This window comes from Pelecanus crispus, chromosome 12 (genome assembly GCF_030463565.1).
Source record: "Pelecanus crispus isolate bPelCri1 chromosome 12, bPelCri1.pri, whole genome shotgun sequence".
NCBI classification, from domain to species: domain Eukaryota; kingdom Metazoa; phylum Chordata; class Aves; order Pelecaniformes; family Pelecanidae; genus Pelecanus; species Pelecanus crispus.
In genome coordinates, this window is record NC_134654.1 from 29,123,501 (window position 1) to 29,136,748 (window position 13,248).

The 13,248-nt window shown below is 59.8% G+C and overlaps 1 protein-coding gene across 2 annotated transcripts in view; it reads left to right on the forward strand.

Annotated features, from left to right (window-relative positions):
- Positions 1-13,248, forward strand: part of DNAH17 (dynein axonemal heavy chain 17) — a 39,628-nt gene that overhangs the window by 1,853 nt on the left and 24,527 nt on the right. Inside the window, exons 4-36 of one of the 2 annotated variants that reach the window (XM_075720046.1) lie at positions 20-119; positions 212-297; positions 465-590; positions 896-1,057; positions 1,132-1,212; positions 1,595-1,783; positions 2,013-2,129; positions 2,323-2,591; positions 2,709-2,904; positions 3,049-3,195; positions 3,550-3,658; positions 3,936-4,039; positions 4,143-4,283; positions 5,263-5,406; positions 5,637-5,819; positions 5,919-6,173; positions 6,290-6,459; positions 6,725-6,947; positions 7,027-7,143; positions 7,275-7,361; positions 7,610-7,762; positions 8,374-8,622; positions 8,850-8,972; positions 9,201-9,548; positions 9,630-9,721; positions 9,904-10,030; positions 10,259-10,411; positions 10,881-11,006; positions 11,169-11,276; positions 11,408-11,539; positions 12,023-12,183; positions 12,267-12,423; positions 12,846-12,950. In XM_075720046.1, the coding sequence (XP_075576161.1) occupies positions 20-119; positions 212-297; positions 465-590; positions 896-1,057; positions 1,132-1,212; positions 1,595-1,783; positions 2,013-2,129; positions 2,323-2,591; positions 2,709-2,904; positions 3,049-3,195; positions 3,550-3,658; positions 3,936-4,039; positions 4,143-4,283; positions 5,263-5,406; positions 5,637-5,819; positions 5,919-6,173; positions 6,290-6,459; positions 6,725-6,947; positions 7,027-7,143; positions 7,275-7,361; positions 7,610-7,762; positions 8,374-8,622; positions 8,850-8,972; positions 9,201-9,548; positions 9,630-9,721; positions 9,904-10,030; positions 10,259-10,411; positions 10,881-11,006; positions 11,169-11,276; positions 11,408-11,539; positions 12,023-12,183; positions 12,267-12,423; positions 12,846-12,950 (5,040 nt within the window). The remainder of the gene's footprint in view (positions 1-19; positions 120-211; positions 298-464; positions 591-895; positions 1,058-1,131; positions 1,213-1,594; positions 1,784-2,012; positions 2,130-2,322; positions 2,592-2,708; positions 2,905-3,048; positions 3,196-3,549; positions 3,659-3,935; positions 4,040-4,142; positions 4,284-5,262; positions 5,407-5,636; positions 5,820-5,918; positions 6,174-6,289; positions 6,460-6,724; positions 6,948-7,026; positions 7,144-7,274; positions 7,362-7,609; positions 7,763-8,373; positions 8,623-8,849; positions 8,973-9,200; positions 9,549-9,629; positions 9,722-9,903; positions 10,031-10,258; positions 10,412-10,880; positions 11,007-11,168; positions 11,277-11,407; positions 11,540-12,022; positions 12,184-12,266; positions 12,424-12,845; positions 12,951-13,248) is intronic. The other variant, XM_075720047.1, reaches the window with a different exon arrangement.

Consider the following 13,248-nt stretch of genomic DNA (forward strand, 5'->3'; position numbering starts at 1 on the left):
CCCACCTCTCCCCTCCCAGCTGCTCTCACCCCGCATGACGGCGCTGGCCGAGATGCTGGAGAAGGCCAACAGCTGCTACTGGCCAGCGCTCCAGAGCATGTTCAGGGACGTCAGCGCCGGTAAGTCCCCAGGCAACATGGCAGGCAGCTGCCTCTTCGCCCCTCCGGCGAGGCTTCCCCATCCCCGACATGGAATTTCTCCCCCGGCCCAGGCCTGGAGGAAGCCAAGGATGTCAGCCTCCACCTGCAACCGCTTTGGATCCTGCTGGAAGAGATGGAACAAGCGGATTACTCCCAGGTACGTTGTATGTGGCAAAATAACCAGGCACCGCCTGGCTCCCTCATCCGGGTCGAGGCGGGAGCGCTGAGCCCCATAGGCTGCGCATGACGTGGATCCACCCTGGCTCTGCCCGACCTTCGTTAGCACGGCCGCGGCCCTGCACTAACGAGGCTCCGCTCCCGCAGCTGCAGCCCTACGTGGACAGGGCGCTGTGCACAGTCCACCTGCTCCGGGCTCACTGCCAGCACTATGGCTCAGCCGCCCGCGTCGTCGTCATCCTGCAGGAGATCTGCAACCTCCTCATGGAGATGGTAGAGCCCTGGGCCCGGCGGCGGCTCTGGCGGGACAGGGGCAGGGCAGCACCGAGCCACCGCCACCTCCTCCGGCTGTGGGACCCTTAGCAGGAGGGGGACATGGGGCAGGCGTGGGGAGCCCAGCTGGGGTGCCGTAGAGGCACCCCACTCGAGGGACCAGCAAAGCCCCCGCGTAGGGCTGGAGGGGTTTGGGGCGGGTGTGGGCTGCAGGCAGTCACCAGAGAGCCCGTGGGGCCGGAGGGTGGACAGGGGCAGGAGAAGCCCCCTTGCTCCCCTCTGCCAAGAGCCCCTGCCTGTCCTAGACCCGAAACTTCCTGAGCCCTGAGGATGTGATGAAGGGGCTGCAAGGAGAAACCGAGGAGCCCTTAGAGGGAATCAGACTGAGCATTTCCACCATAGAGAAGCTCTTCCAGTCCTACAGCACCTACTGCTCCAACCTGATGCCCACATTGTTCCCGGTGGGTGCAGGGCACAGCGCGGGTCCGCCTGGCCCCGTCCACGCCAGCTCCGCTCACTGACAGCCCCTCTCCGGTTCCAGGAGCCGCAGCTCTGGGAATTCCCCCCCTCCCTTGTCTTCAGGAGAACAGAATCCTTCTTGCACAGGCTCAAGACCATTGAGGTAACAGCACAGCATTTTGGGGCACAGCGCCAGGCCCATGTGGGCTCCCCCTGCCCTGGGGATGCCGGGGTGGTCCCCTGAGAGCGGCACAGGGACAAACTCTGCTCCGGCCCCAGGGCGGGCTGGGGCTGCCAGCACAGGCAAGGAGCAGAGGGCAAGTAGTCGTGCATTGCTGGGAGGGCAGCGGCGGCGTTCCCAGCACCCCACCATGCCCCCGGGGCCCGATGGGCACCCCCAGCCAGGCCACGAAGCACCCCAGGAATGATGCTCCTCGGGAGCAGTGAACCCGCAGCATGCAGCCCTGCACCAGTGCTGCAGCTCCTGCACCCGCAGCGCCGGGGCACAGGGAGCCGGGGTTTGCCACCGAGAGAAGCCGGGTGAGATGATGGTTTGTGCTCGCCAGGAGCTGTACCAGACAGCTATCGAGTTTCAGAAGCTGGAGAAGGCAGAGCTGGGAGGAGTGAGAGGAAACATGCTCGGGAGCCAAGTGTTTCAGATCTACGAGGAGGTCTCTGAACTCATCAAGGGTTTTTCTGACTGCAAATATGATCCCTTAGATCCTGCAGAAGAGGTGAGTGAATGCTGGTATGGAAGTGTATGCATTTGCTAATTAAAAAAAATGGCTTGCCAGAACGTGCTGGAAGAGCTGTCTGTAAAACTGTCCCATGGCAGCACGCATGCTTGCTTTGGGGCAGGTCACAGGGCTCTGGGGTGTCCGGGTTCAGCAAATTCTTCAGGAAGGATTTGGGAAGGAAGCATAGAGACTGCTCTGGCTTAAATCATTTTCCTCTTACTGGCAGCAATTGAACGAAGACTTTGCAGAGTTCCAGGAGAAGATTCAGGACGTGGACAGGCGACTGGCCACCATCATCTGCCAAGGCTTTGATGACTGCAACTGCCTGGCATCTGCTGTGAAGGTACACGTGCCCTCCCCGGGCTCGATGGGTCCTGCTCTTGGGCACGGGGCATCGCTGCCTGAGTGCTGGCAGCAGGCATGCTGCCTGCAGCCCACCACGCTGCACCACGCACCTGGGAGTGACCGTGGGGGCATCACCGGGCCGTTCCGGTGATGCTCTGGAGCACCGAAGCCAACACCTCTTCCTCCCGCAGTTGGTGCACATGTTTGCCTCCCTGCTGGAGCGACCTCTGATAAAGGCTGAGGTTTCCCCCTATTACTCAGCCCTGCTGGGAATGTTCAACGCGGAGCTGGATAACGTGAAGGCGCTGTATGACGCCCAGACCGCTTCCCCGCCACCGCACGGGCAGATCCCACACATCAACAAAAACATGCCGCCGGTGGCTGGGCAGCTGAAGTGGGCTCTGGAGCTGCAGCAGCGGCTGGAGGGGCCACACCGGGATTTGTTTGCCATCGACCACCCGTATGTGTGGGTCACCCCACGGGGACGCAGGGCAGCAGCCGGGGCAGGATCTGTCCCGGCGTGTGTCTCCTCCCATGCTCTGCTGCAGCAGCTGCTTCTTTATCATGACCTTGACAGTGTGATGGTCAGTGCTCAAGCGGGACTGGTGTCCGGGAAGTACAAAGAAATGATGGGACTGCTGCAAGGTTACTGCAAGAAGGTCTACGAGGAGTGGGTGCACGGAGCCGGCCAGGACTGCCACTTCAGCCTGGAGCAGCCCTTGATCCTCAGGGACCCCAGCTCCTCCCTCCTCGGCGTGAACTTCAGCAAAGAGGTCGGTGCTGGTGCGGGCAGCCAGCCTGGCGCAGGGGAACGCCAGCGATCAGCCACCTGAATGTAGATCTGACTTTCTCAGAGGCTGCGGTGAGATGTTTGGGTTTTATTAACAAGCCTTGTCTCCGGCTACTGTGTCTCGCAGCTCGTTGCCGTTCTGCGGGAGGTGAAGTACTTGAACTTCCAGCAACAGAAGGATATCCCGGGCAGTGCTGAGAGCCTCTTTGCTCAAAATAAGACTTTCCAAAAGTTTGTGGACAACCTGGATCTTATCGTTGGCTGGTACAACGAGGCAGGTTGCGAAGGGGAGATAACCCAGCTGCTTTTCCATGCCCTGAGCACTGGCCAGGCTGAGACTGGCTGGGGACCCCCCAGGGGAGAGCTCTTATGAAATGGGTCCTGGAAGCCCGGGGGGGCTGGGGTACACTGGGCACGCCACCGGCACCCTGGGTCCCTGCCCATCCCGTGGCTGAGCCAAGCCAGTGCCGCTGCCGTCACTCCGTCCTCCTTCCCCCTCTAAGCTCCATGTCGGTGGGGTGGGGGGACCCCATTCCTCTGTAAAACCGGTGCCCTAGCGAGTGCATCTCAGCAGAGCAGGGTCCCTTCTCCGCCTGCAGCGCTCACCCGCGGCGCGTTGGCCCCCCAGGTGAAGCAGAGGCTGCTGCCGGTGGAGTTCCCGCTGGTGGCGGGGGAGCTGGAGGCTGTGGACGGCCAGCTGGCCAGCGCGGAGCACACCCTGTTTTGGCACCATGAAGGTACAAACCCACCCAGAGATCCTCCTTGTGCGTTTCGGGGGGTCCCCGGCCCCTGGCACCATCCCACCTCCTGCCCAGAGGCTGCCCTTGGGTCCCCACAGCCATCACACCCAAAATGCGGACTCCTGCCCCGCAGGTGTGGGTGGGTGGGTGAGGTGGGGTCCGGACAGTGTCCCCCCCCACCATGGTGAGTAGCCCCAAAGTGCCCCGACCACAGCTTGCTGCCTTGGAGGCGTCTGCGTAACCTGTCAAGCTTGGACGTGCGTTTTCCTCCCAGGCGTCACGGAGTACATCCAAGAGATGAGAGAGATCTTGTGCGACTTGCAGACCAGGGTCCAGAAAGCCAAGTTAAACATGGAAAATATCACCCAGCTGATGCAGGTAGCTTTTGCTGGTGCTTTACAAGTGCCTTCCCAGGAAGCCTCCTGCAGGGATTTGCCCTTCCCCAGCACAGCAGAGCAGCCCTGTCATCTTCTCCCCGCAGGAGTGCTCAGCCGCTCCCTTGTTTGAAAGGAAAGACAACAAGGAGGCAGCGCTCTTGGACCTGGACGGGAAAGCAAACACCTTAACCAAGCGCTATGCTGCCATTAGGGATGCAGGTGTGAAGATCCAGGAGATGGTGGAGGTGAGACATGTTCCAGGATGCTTCGGTCAGAACTGGATTAACAAGGAGCGTGTCCAGCGCTCGCGTGCGGCGATGCTCTGAACCCCGTGGTGCGCCCCCCCTTTTGTAACTGTGAGCGTTGGACTCAAACCTGGGGTGCGATCCTCCAGTCTCTGCTGAGACAAGGCTCCAGTGAAGCCACACACGGACTCCAGAAACATAAAACACCGCACACAGACCCCAGAAATCCTCTGCCCTTCTCGGGTGAGGTCTTGGCTGCGGCTTCTGGGGTCGTACAGGTGGGAGAAGGGAAGGATGCAGGATCTGTGCGACAGCCGGGCAGGACAAACCCGCAGGGGCCATGAAAGGGGACTTGCAGCGCTAGGAGCTGGGTATTTATTGATGTCGGGGCTCAGCCCCAGGCAGCAGCTCAGCACCACGCAGCCGCTCGCTCACTCCCCCTGCCCCGGTGGGATGGGGGAGAGAATCGGAGGAGTGAGAGTGAGAAACACTCCTGGGTTGAGATAAGAACAGTTTAATAATTGAAATAAAGTAAAATAGTAATGATAATAATATAATAATTATAATAATAACAATATCCAAAGCAAGTGATGCCCAATGCAATTGCTCACCACCCGCCGACCAATGCCCAGCCAGTTCCCGAGCAGCGGTCGCTGCTCCCCGGCCAACCCCCCCAGTTTCCATACTGCCCATGACGCCGTATGGTATGGAACGGCCCTTGGGGCAGTTTGGATCAACTATTCTGGCTGTGCCCCCTCCCAGCTTCTTGTGCCCCTGGCAGAGCATGGGAAGCTGAAAAGTCCTTGCCTGGCATAAGCAGTGCTGAGCAACAACTAAAAACATCAGCGTGTTATCAACATTATTCTCCTACTAAATCCAAAACACAGCACTGTGCCTGCTACTAGGAAGAAAATTAACTCTATCCCAGCCAAAACCAGGACAATTGACAAGTATTTGTTGTTTTTTTTTCTGCCTGCAGGAGAATGCAGATCTGTTTAAGGCCAATAAGTCCTCACAGATGTGGCTGGACTACGTGGCACACATAGATGGAATTGTGCTGGATGGACTCTTCATACTTGTCCAGAAATCTCTGCAGCTGCTGCTCACCAACATGGCCCCTGACGTAGGTCCAGGTTTGCCTTGTGGTGCCCGTTCTTTGCCCATCCTCGGGATGTCCCACCACTTGCTCTTTGGTGGCCAAACTTGCCCATCCCAGTGCCCCCTGGCGCGCCCAGGCAGTGAGTACTGGAGGTGCTGGTGTCCCCCTTGTCCCTGCCATGGGGGAACCGTGGGGCTGGGGGCCGGGGTGGGCACGGGAGGGACCTGAAGCTGTGGGTCACTGACCTGTTTCAGGCCAAAGTGGCCCCGTTGTTCGAGGTACGCATGGAGCTGTGCGACGGCATAGTGCAGTACCGTCCCTCGCTGGAGGCGGGAGGTGACAACAGCTTCCTGGCGCTGGTGGAGAGCCTGCTCAGCGATACCTACGCGTCCGCGGCGTGCGTGCCTCGGCTGCTGGAGGGGAAGCTGAGCTACAGGGTCAGTCCGTGGCGGGGGGCACCTCCCAGCTCAGCCGGAGATGGGCGAGGATGCCCGGTCCCCCCAGCCGGTCCCTGAGAGCCCTGCCCGTCCCTTCAGACCACCCTGGAAGAGCATGAGGACCTCAGCAAGATGCGGGAGGAGGTGGTGTCGCTGGTGGTCAGCGCCATGACAGAAGGTGAGGAGTACAGTGCTGGCTTTGAGGAGCAAGCCTACCTGTGGCTGGAGGACCCCGGGGAGTTCCTGCAGCGCTTCCTCACCTTGGGCAGTGCCGCTGGCCTCGAGGAGCCGGAGCCGCGGCCAGAGGAGCCCCCAGCGGGCGAGACCTCATCCCTCCAGCTCTTCCAGCAGGAGGTATGGAGCGGGTGCTTGGGACACACTGGGTGCCCCGGAGGACACCGGGTGCCCGGGGAGGTGCTGGGCGCCCGGGGAGGTGCCGGCCACGGGCTGTGACCAGCTCTCATCCCCAGATCGATGCGTGCGAGGCCCTGTGTGAGGAAGTGTCAGAGTTTGCGAACACCGAGGTGTTTGGGGGGTGGCTGCAGAGCGACTGCCGCCCCTTCAAGCAGGCGCTGCTGGGTGCCATCAGGCGCCGGGGCCTGGCGCTCCGGCAGCACCTCGCCAACCACGTCACCACCAGGTAGGAGCCTGGCGAGCCCCCGCCGGGGACAGGGCGCTCCCGATGACCGGAGCCTGGCCGGGCTGCGGCAAAGGCACCGCTGTGTGCCGGGGCAGGGCTGGCCCCCGAGGGACGGAGCTGCGGAGGTGTGGGCGAAGCTGCCAGGCACCCCCATGGGGGTGAGTCCCTGGGGGGCCATCCCCTGCAAAACGAGCCCCAGGTGAGCATGGGGACGGCCGTGAGCCCCAGTGGGGATGCCCGGTGAGCACCGCTGCCTTCCTCCCAGCCTCCAGGAGCTGAAGAACTTCATCCAAGAGGCGAACGCCGGCTTGAGTAAACCTCTGGAGGAGGGAGACTATGACGGGCTGGTGGAGGTGATGGGGCACCTGATGAGCGTCAAGGAGAGGCAAGTGGCGACCGACAGCATGTTCGAGCCCCTGAAGGAGATGGTTGCCCTGCTCAGCACCTACGGAGAGGAGATGCCAGAGGAGATCCACCAGCAGCTCCACGTGAGCTGCTCGGGGTGCGGGGGGCCGGGCGCAGGCTCCCTGGGGCCAGGCTGCTGACACCGTGCGACGCTCGCTGCAGGACCTCCCCGAGCACTGGGACAGCACCAAGAAGCTCTGCCTGCGCGTCAAGCAGAGCGCAGCGCCTCTGCAAGCCAACGAGGTCAACATCATCCGCAGGAAGTGCCAGCAGTTCGAGGTGCCCACCCCGGGGCTTGGGGATGGGAGGAGGGCAAGCGAGCAGCTTCCCGGCAGTTTCGGGAAGAGCCCGCTGCTCTTCCCGGCTGCCAGCTCCCGGCTGCCCCCCCGAGCCCCGTCCTCCCCATGCAGGTCCGGCAGCATGCCTTCCAGGAGAGGTTCAGGGAAAAAGCCCCTTTTTCATACACTGACCCAGAGCCCTACAAGTCCTTGAACAAGGTAAGGAAGGGGAGGACCCCAGGGCCACCGCTGTCCCTGCCTGCACTGCCCGGCCACCCCGGGCCCCATGCACCCGGTGCCGCTACACGGGGGGCTGCAGAGGGGCAGCCTCTCTGGCTCCGGCTCCCAGCCCGACGGCGAGGGAATGGCCCTACGGCAGTGACCGTAGGACAGAGCCATCGCTGGGGTAGGAGACGTGTCCCTGGCACACGGTCCCTGGCTGAGACCTTTTCTTTGTCTCCGGCCAGCAACAGAAGAGCATCGCCGCCATGGAGAGCGACATGGCAGCCCTGTCCAAGTCGGCCGGGCTGTTCGAAGTGGCGGTCCCAGAATATAAACAGCTCAAAGCATGCCGCAGGGAGGTGCGCTTGCTGAAGGAGCTCTGGGACATGATCGTCCTGGTACGTGCTGCGGTCTGTGAGCCAGCATGATGGGGAGGGCAGGAGGAGGCAGGAGCATGGGGCTGTGCACAACAGGCTTATGGGGTGTGCTGGGCTGGTCCTCGCAGTTTTGAAGTTCCTGAGGCCGCGACGAGCTGCCCAGCGTCTGCAGGCAGTGGCTGCCGGTAGCTGTCTGTGGTTAAGCACAGTGACCGGGAGCCCTGGGCTCGGTGCTGGCCCCTGTGCTGGGGCACGATGCCCAACGTTCTCTCCAGGCAAGGGCTTGACAGCAGACTGCTGTTGGCAGGCGTGGGCACCCAGTGTGGGCACCCTGCGCCAGCTGGGCATCGCCAGCCAAAGGTGCAAAGTCATTGCAGCTCCTCCAAGAGTCTTGTTTCCATGAGGGGTGGGATGAGACACGGGGCAGGTTGTCACAGTGTTAGAGCAAGTCTGCTGGTGTGGGGGCTGCACACCCCAGCACAGGTGCAACGGGTGTGCGGGCGCTGGGCGTGCAGGTGTGGGAGGCATGGCGGGTGCACAGGGTGTGCAGACGCTGGGTATACTGCTCTTCATCCTGGGCAGGAATGCTTCTGCTAATTACCTGTCCTGTGAAAACGTATTCCCAAATTCAGGTTAACACGAGCATTGATGATTGGAAGACCACCAGGTGGAAGGATATCAACGTTGAGCAGATGGATATCGATTGTAGGAAATTTGCTAAAGACATTCGGAGATTGGATAGGGAGATGAGAAGCTGGGACGCGTTCACAGGGCTGGACACCAGTGTGAAGAACATGATAACATCCCTGCGCGCTGTGAACGAGCTGCAGAACCCGGCCATCAGGGACCGGCACTGGCATGAGCTCATGCAGGCAACCAAGGTGCTCCCAGCCCTCCCGCCCTTCCCTGGCTCCAACCCCTGCCCCAGGAGACTCCCGAGATTTGCATCCATCAGGGGAAGCATGCAATCTGTTTTAAAAGCTGGCCATACACAAATATTTGTGTAGGGTCTTTAAATGTGGGTGTTGATGAGATCGTTTGGGTGAGCCACTGGGCTGCCTCTCCGTAAAGGGGAGTCCATGCCCTGACGGTGCCGGTTCTGCTCCAGGTGAACTTCACCATGTCCGAGGATACAACCCTCGCGGATCTGCTGCAGCTGAACCTGCACAAGTTCGAGGATGAGGTTCACGGCATCGTGGACAAAGCCATGAAAGAGTCAGGGATGGAGAAGGTAAATGGGGCTCGGTTTCTACCCTGCTTTGCTGAGAGTCCTGCTCCGATGTGGCTCTGTGGCTGTTAGCACTTGTGTCCCTGCTCCTGGGAGCTGGAGTCCACATGCAGCGTGGCACCCGTGGAGCTCGTGCTCTGGAGGAGGCGTATCTGTTGCTGCCCTGCCTTTCCACAGGGTCTGGGACTCAGCAGCACAGACTCCAGCTCATTTCTTACGCCCCATCTGCAGGTGCTGAATACCCTGGACACTACCTGGGCGACAATGCAGTTTGAGCACGAGCCCCATGCCAGGACCGGCATCATGCTGCTCAAGTCGGATGAGGTGCTCATCGAGACGCTGGAGGACAACCAAGTGCAGCTACAGAACCTGATGACCTCCAAATACCTAGCCTTCTTCCTTCAGGAGGTGTCGGGCTGGCAGCAGAAGCTGTCGACCACCGACTCCGTTATCAGCATCTGGTTTGAGGTGCAGAGGACATGGAGTCACCTGGAAAGCATCTTCATTGGCTCCGAAGACATCCGCAGTCAACTGCCAGAGGACTCGAAGCATTTTGATGCTATTGATCAAGATTTCAAAGTGCGAAACCCGTCACCCCCCCAGACCCCTGAGAGCTCTCCGCCAGTTCAGGTGGAGCTGAAGCATTTTTTCCTCTTGCAGAAATTAATGGCTGATGCAGTAAAAACTCCCAATGTGATTGAAGCTACAAACAAGCCTGGTCTCTACGACAAGCTAGAAGCATTGCAGAAAAGGTGAGGTTTGAGTCGTCCAGGTGAAGCATTAAGGAGAGGTCTCCACCGGCTGGTCTGGGGCCAAAGGAAGAGTTTGATTTGTCCAAAGTGGCATCTTCCTCAACATGGCAATGACTTTGCAAAGAGTAAAATTTAATATGTGGAGGTTTTAACGGCAGTTTTTCTTCCTTGTTTTCTGTTAGATTGGTGCTCTGTGAGAAGGCTTTAGCTGAATACCTCGAGACCAAAAGACTGGCTTTTCCCAGATTCTACTTTATTTCCTCTGCAGACCTGCTTGATATTTTATCTAACGGGAACGAGCCAGTTGAGGTATGTGTTGAGTGTAAAGCGTGGAGGCAAGTCCTGTGTCTCTTGCGTGCTAAATTGTTATAGCAGTTTTAAAATATTTTCCTTTCTAATGGACAGAACACCCTCCCTGGTACCCGCCTTCTCAGGGATGCGGTGCCCTGGGAGACATGCAGGAGTTAATCCAAGCGGTGGTTACACCTCTGCGTGGGACTGGGGGTCCCTGACCCTCTGCCCTGCCCCTGTTCTCAGGTGTCCCGTCACCTGCCGAAGCTGTTCGACAGTCTGGCTAAACTGAAGTTCAGGATGAGTCCAGACAAAAAGCCGCTGAAGGTTGGCCTGGGGATGTTCAGCAGGGACGAGGAGTACGTGCCCCTCGACGCAGACTGCGACTTGTCTGGCCAGGTCAGCCGAGCTCCGTGCAGCCTCCGCTTGCTGGGGCAGAGGTGGGCAGGTTCAGGACAGGGACGAGCCTTTTGCTTGTTGTGCACTAACAGCAGTTTTAAAATGCAATTGTGAAGCCTTTCAGAAAAAAAAAAAACAAAACAAGCCAGAAATGGGATCTGCATTACGTGTGTTTGAACAGCGCTGCAGCAATATCAGTCATATAAACCCACTCCAGCCTTGCAGCCCCTCAGGCAGCTGCAGTCTGTTCTTCCCCTCTCTGTTGTTCACCCTCAGACCATGCTGCCGTGGGAATTGCCCCGCGGGGCTGCGTGCCGGGGTCTTTCATGCAGCTTGTTACGACACGCAGGGAGAAGCTTGCCCCGCAGAGCAGCAGGGAGTTGCTTGCACGCTGCCACGGGGTCACGCAGCCAGACCAGACACGGGCCGGGAACCGCTCGCTCAGGGTTTGCTGGATGTGACCTTCTAGGTCGAGGTTTGGCTGAACCGAGTGCTGGCGAGCATGCGCTCCACGCTGCGGCACCTGATCCCCGAGGCCATGGTGACCTACGAGGAGAAGCCGCGGGAGCAGTGGGTGTTCGACTACCCAGCGCAGGTGGGAGCTGCCGTGCGGGCCCGGGCTGGCCGGCGGCTCCGTGAGCCGAGGTCCGAGAGGAGGAGCAAGCACAGAGCCGGGGAGGTGCAGGCGCCTGCCCCGTGCCATCGGGGTGGCATATTTCCCTTTATGGCCACGTTTTGTCCCTGTGGTTTGCTGCAGGTTGCTCTGACGTGCACCCAGATCTGGTGGACTACAGAAGTCGGCATTGCCTTTTCAAGGCTGGAGGAAGGCTATGAGAACGCAATGAGGGATTACAACAAAAAGCAGGTTGGCATCCCTCGGAGCTGACCTGCAGCTGTCCTGCAGCCCCTCTCTGCTTGGAGGAGGCGAGGTCCAGTCCAGGGGGTCACCAGGAGATGGGCAAAGTGTGATGTCATTTCTCTGTTCCTTTCTTTCAGATTACTCAGCTAAATGCACTTATTTCACTACTCATTGGAAACCTAACTGCAGGGGACAGGATGAAGATCATGACAATCTGTACCATTGATGTCCACGCCAGGGATGTCGTGGCCAAACTGATCCTCGCGAAGGTATTTGTTACAAGAGGATATTTTTACTGCTTTGTTTCTTGGCACTTCTGAGCAAAGATTTCATGTTATTTTTTTACTTCCCAATATTTCAAAATATCCTGGTTGTGTGAGGAAACCACACGTGGGGTGTTAAGGGTGCACGGGAGCCGGGGAGGTGACAGCACGGCCGGGGGCAGCCAAGACTGCGCTGGGTCTCGTGCAAAGCCAGACCGAGGAACAGTTTTGCTGGTTGCTGCCACGCTCGGTGGGAGCCAGGACCCTCGGCGCAGGGCTGTGCACTGCAGTCAGCGGGTGCGGGTGGGCTGGGCCATGTGGTAGAACAGCCCTCGCCCACCCCAGCATTGCACTGGGACCCATTTGCACGCTCTCCTCATCTACGGAGGTGAAAAACAGTCCCAACACGTGTCTGGGAGCTTGCTGTGCTGGTGGGTCGGGACGGGCAGTGCCGGTCCCTGCCTGCCCTCCGCAGCGGCTGCTCCACAGGTGGAGAGCGCCCAGGCATTCTCCTGGCAGTCCCAGCTCCGGCACCGCTGGGACGAGGGAAGGAGGCACTGCTACGCCAACATCTGCGACGCTCAGCTCCAGTACTCCTACGAGTACCTGGGGAACACCTCCCGGCTGGTCATCACCCCCCTGACGGATCGGTAGGGGCTCGGCTCCCTGTGCCTCCCGCTGCCCGTGCTGCGCTGCCGGCACCGCTCAGTGCTGCCCGTCCTCCCCTCCGCAGGTGCTACATCACCCTGACGCAGTCCCTCCACCTCTTCATGGGGGGAGCCCCCGCTGGCCCCGCGGGCACCGGGAAGACAGAGACCACCAAGGACCTGGGCCGGGCGGTGGGCATGATGGTCTACGTCTTCAACTGCTCCGAGCAGATGGACTACAAGGTAGGGCATGGGGGAGCAGGATGGTGGCACCAGGGCGAGAGCTGTGGGTTGTCCACCAAGACAAGGGGGAAGTCTCTCTGGGGAGGCACTGCTGCAGCGTGCACCCCCGTGTCCAGCTGCAGCATCCATCGCCAGTGCCCTGAAGCTGTTCTCCTCTCCCCGGCTCAGCAGCCGGCAAGAAATGTGTGGGTCAGGCAGCAGCAATGCCATCCCACGCCACTCACTCCCACCACGGCTCCAGCCACCTCGTGTCCCTGGGAGCCTGGGGGATGCAACGCTGCGGGGCATTTCCCTAGGGAAGAGCACAGACCATAAAAGCACAAGCAGCTCCCTGCACTTGAGCTTTTTTAACAAATCCCCACGTTGCAGCCTCCATGTAAAAGCTTGGTGTCTGAAGCTCATCTCCGGTGCTTTTTCTCCAGTCCTGCGGCAATATCTACAAGGGGCTTGCTCAGACTGGTGCCTGGGGCTGTTTCGACGAATTCAATCGTATTTCAGTGGAGGTTTTGTCCGTGATTGCTGTGCAGGTACATCCAAAACCAGTGGCAGCGTGGGGTGCCATAGGGACTGGATGAGCGTCTCAATGTTTCCAGTTCACGTACTGAACGTTGTCTCAGTTAAACCTGACTTTCAAAGGGACGGTTTGCTGCTGTTATTTCCACTGTGTCATGTTGGGAGGCAAATGGAGGGGAAGCGCAGCAGTACAGAGGCTTTGGGCATGTTTAAGCTCACGCAGCCCAGCTGTGTCCCATCCCAGTGACCCAACACCTCCCCACCTCTGCCATCGCCCGGGGACAGGGCGTCGCGGTGCTGGGAAGAAGCTGA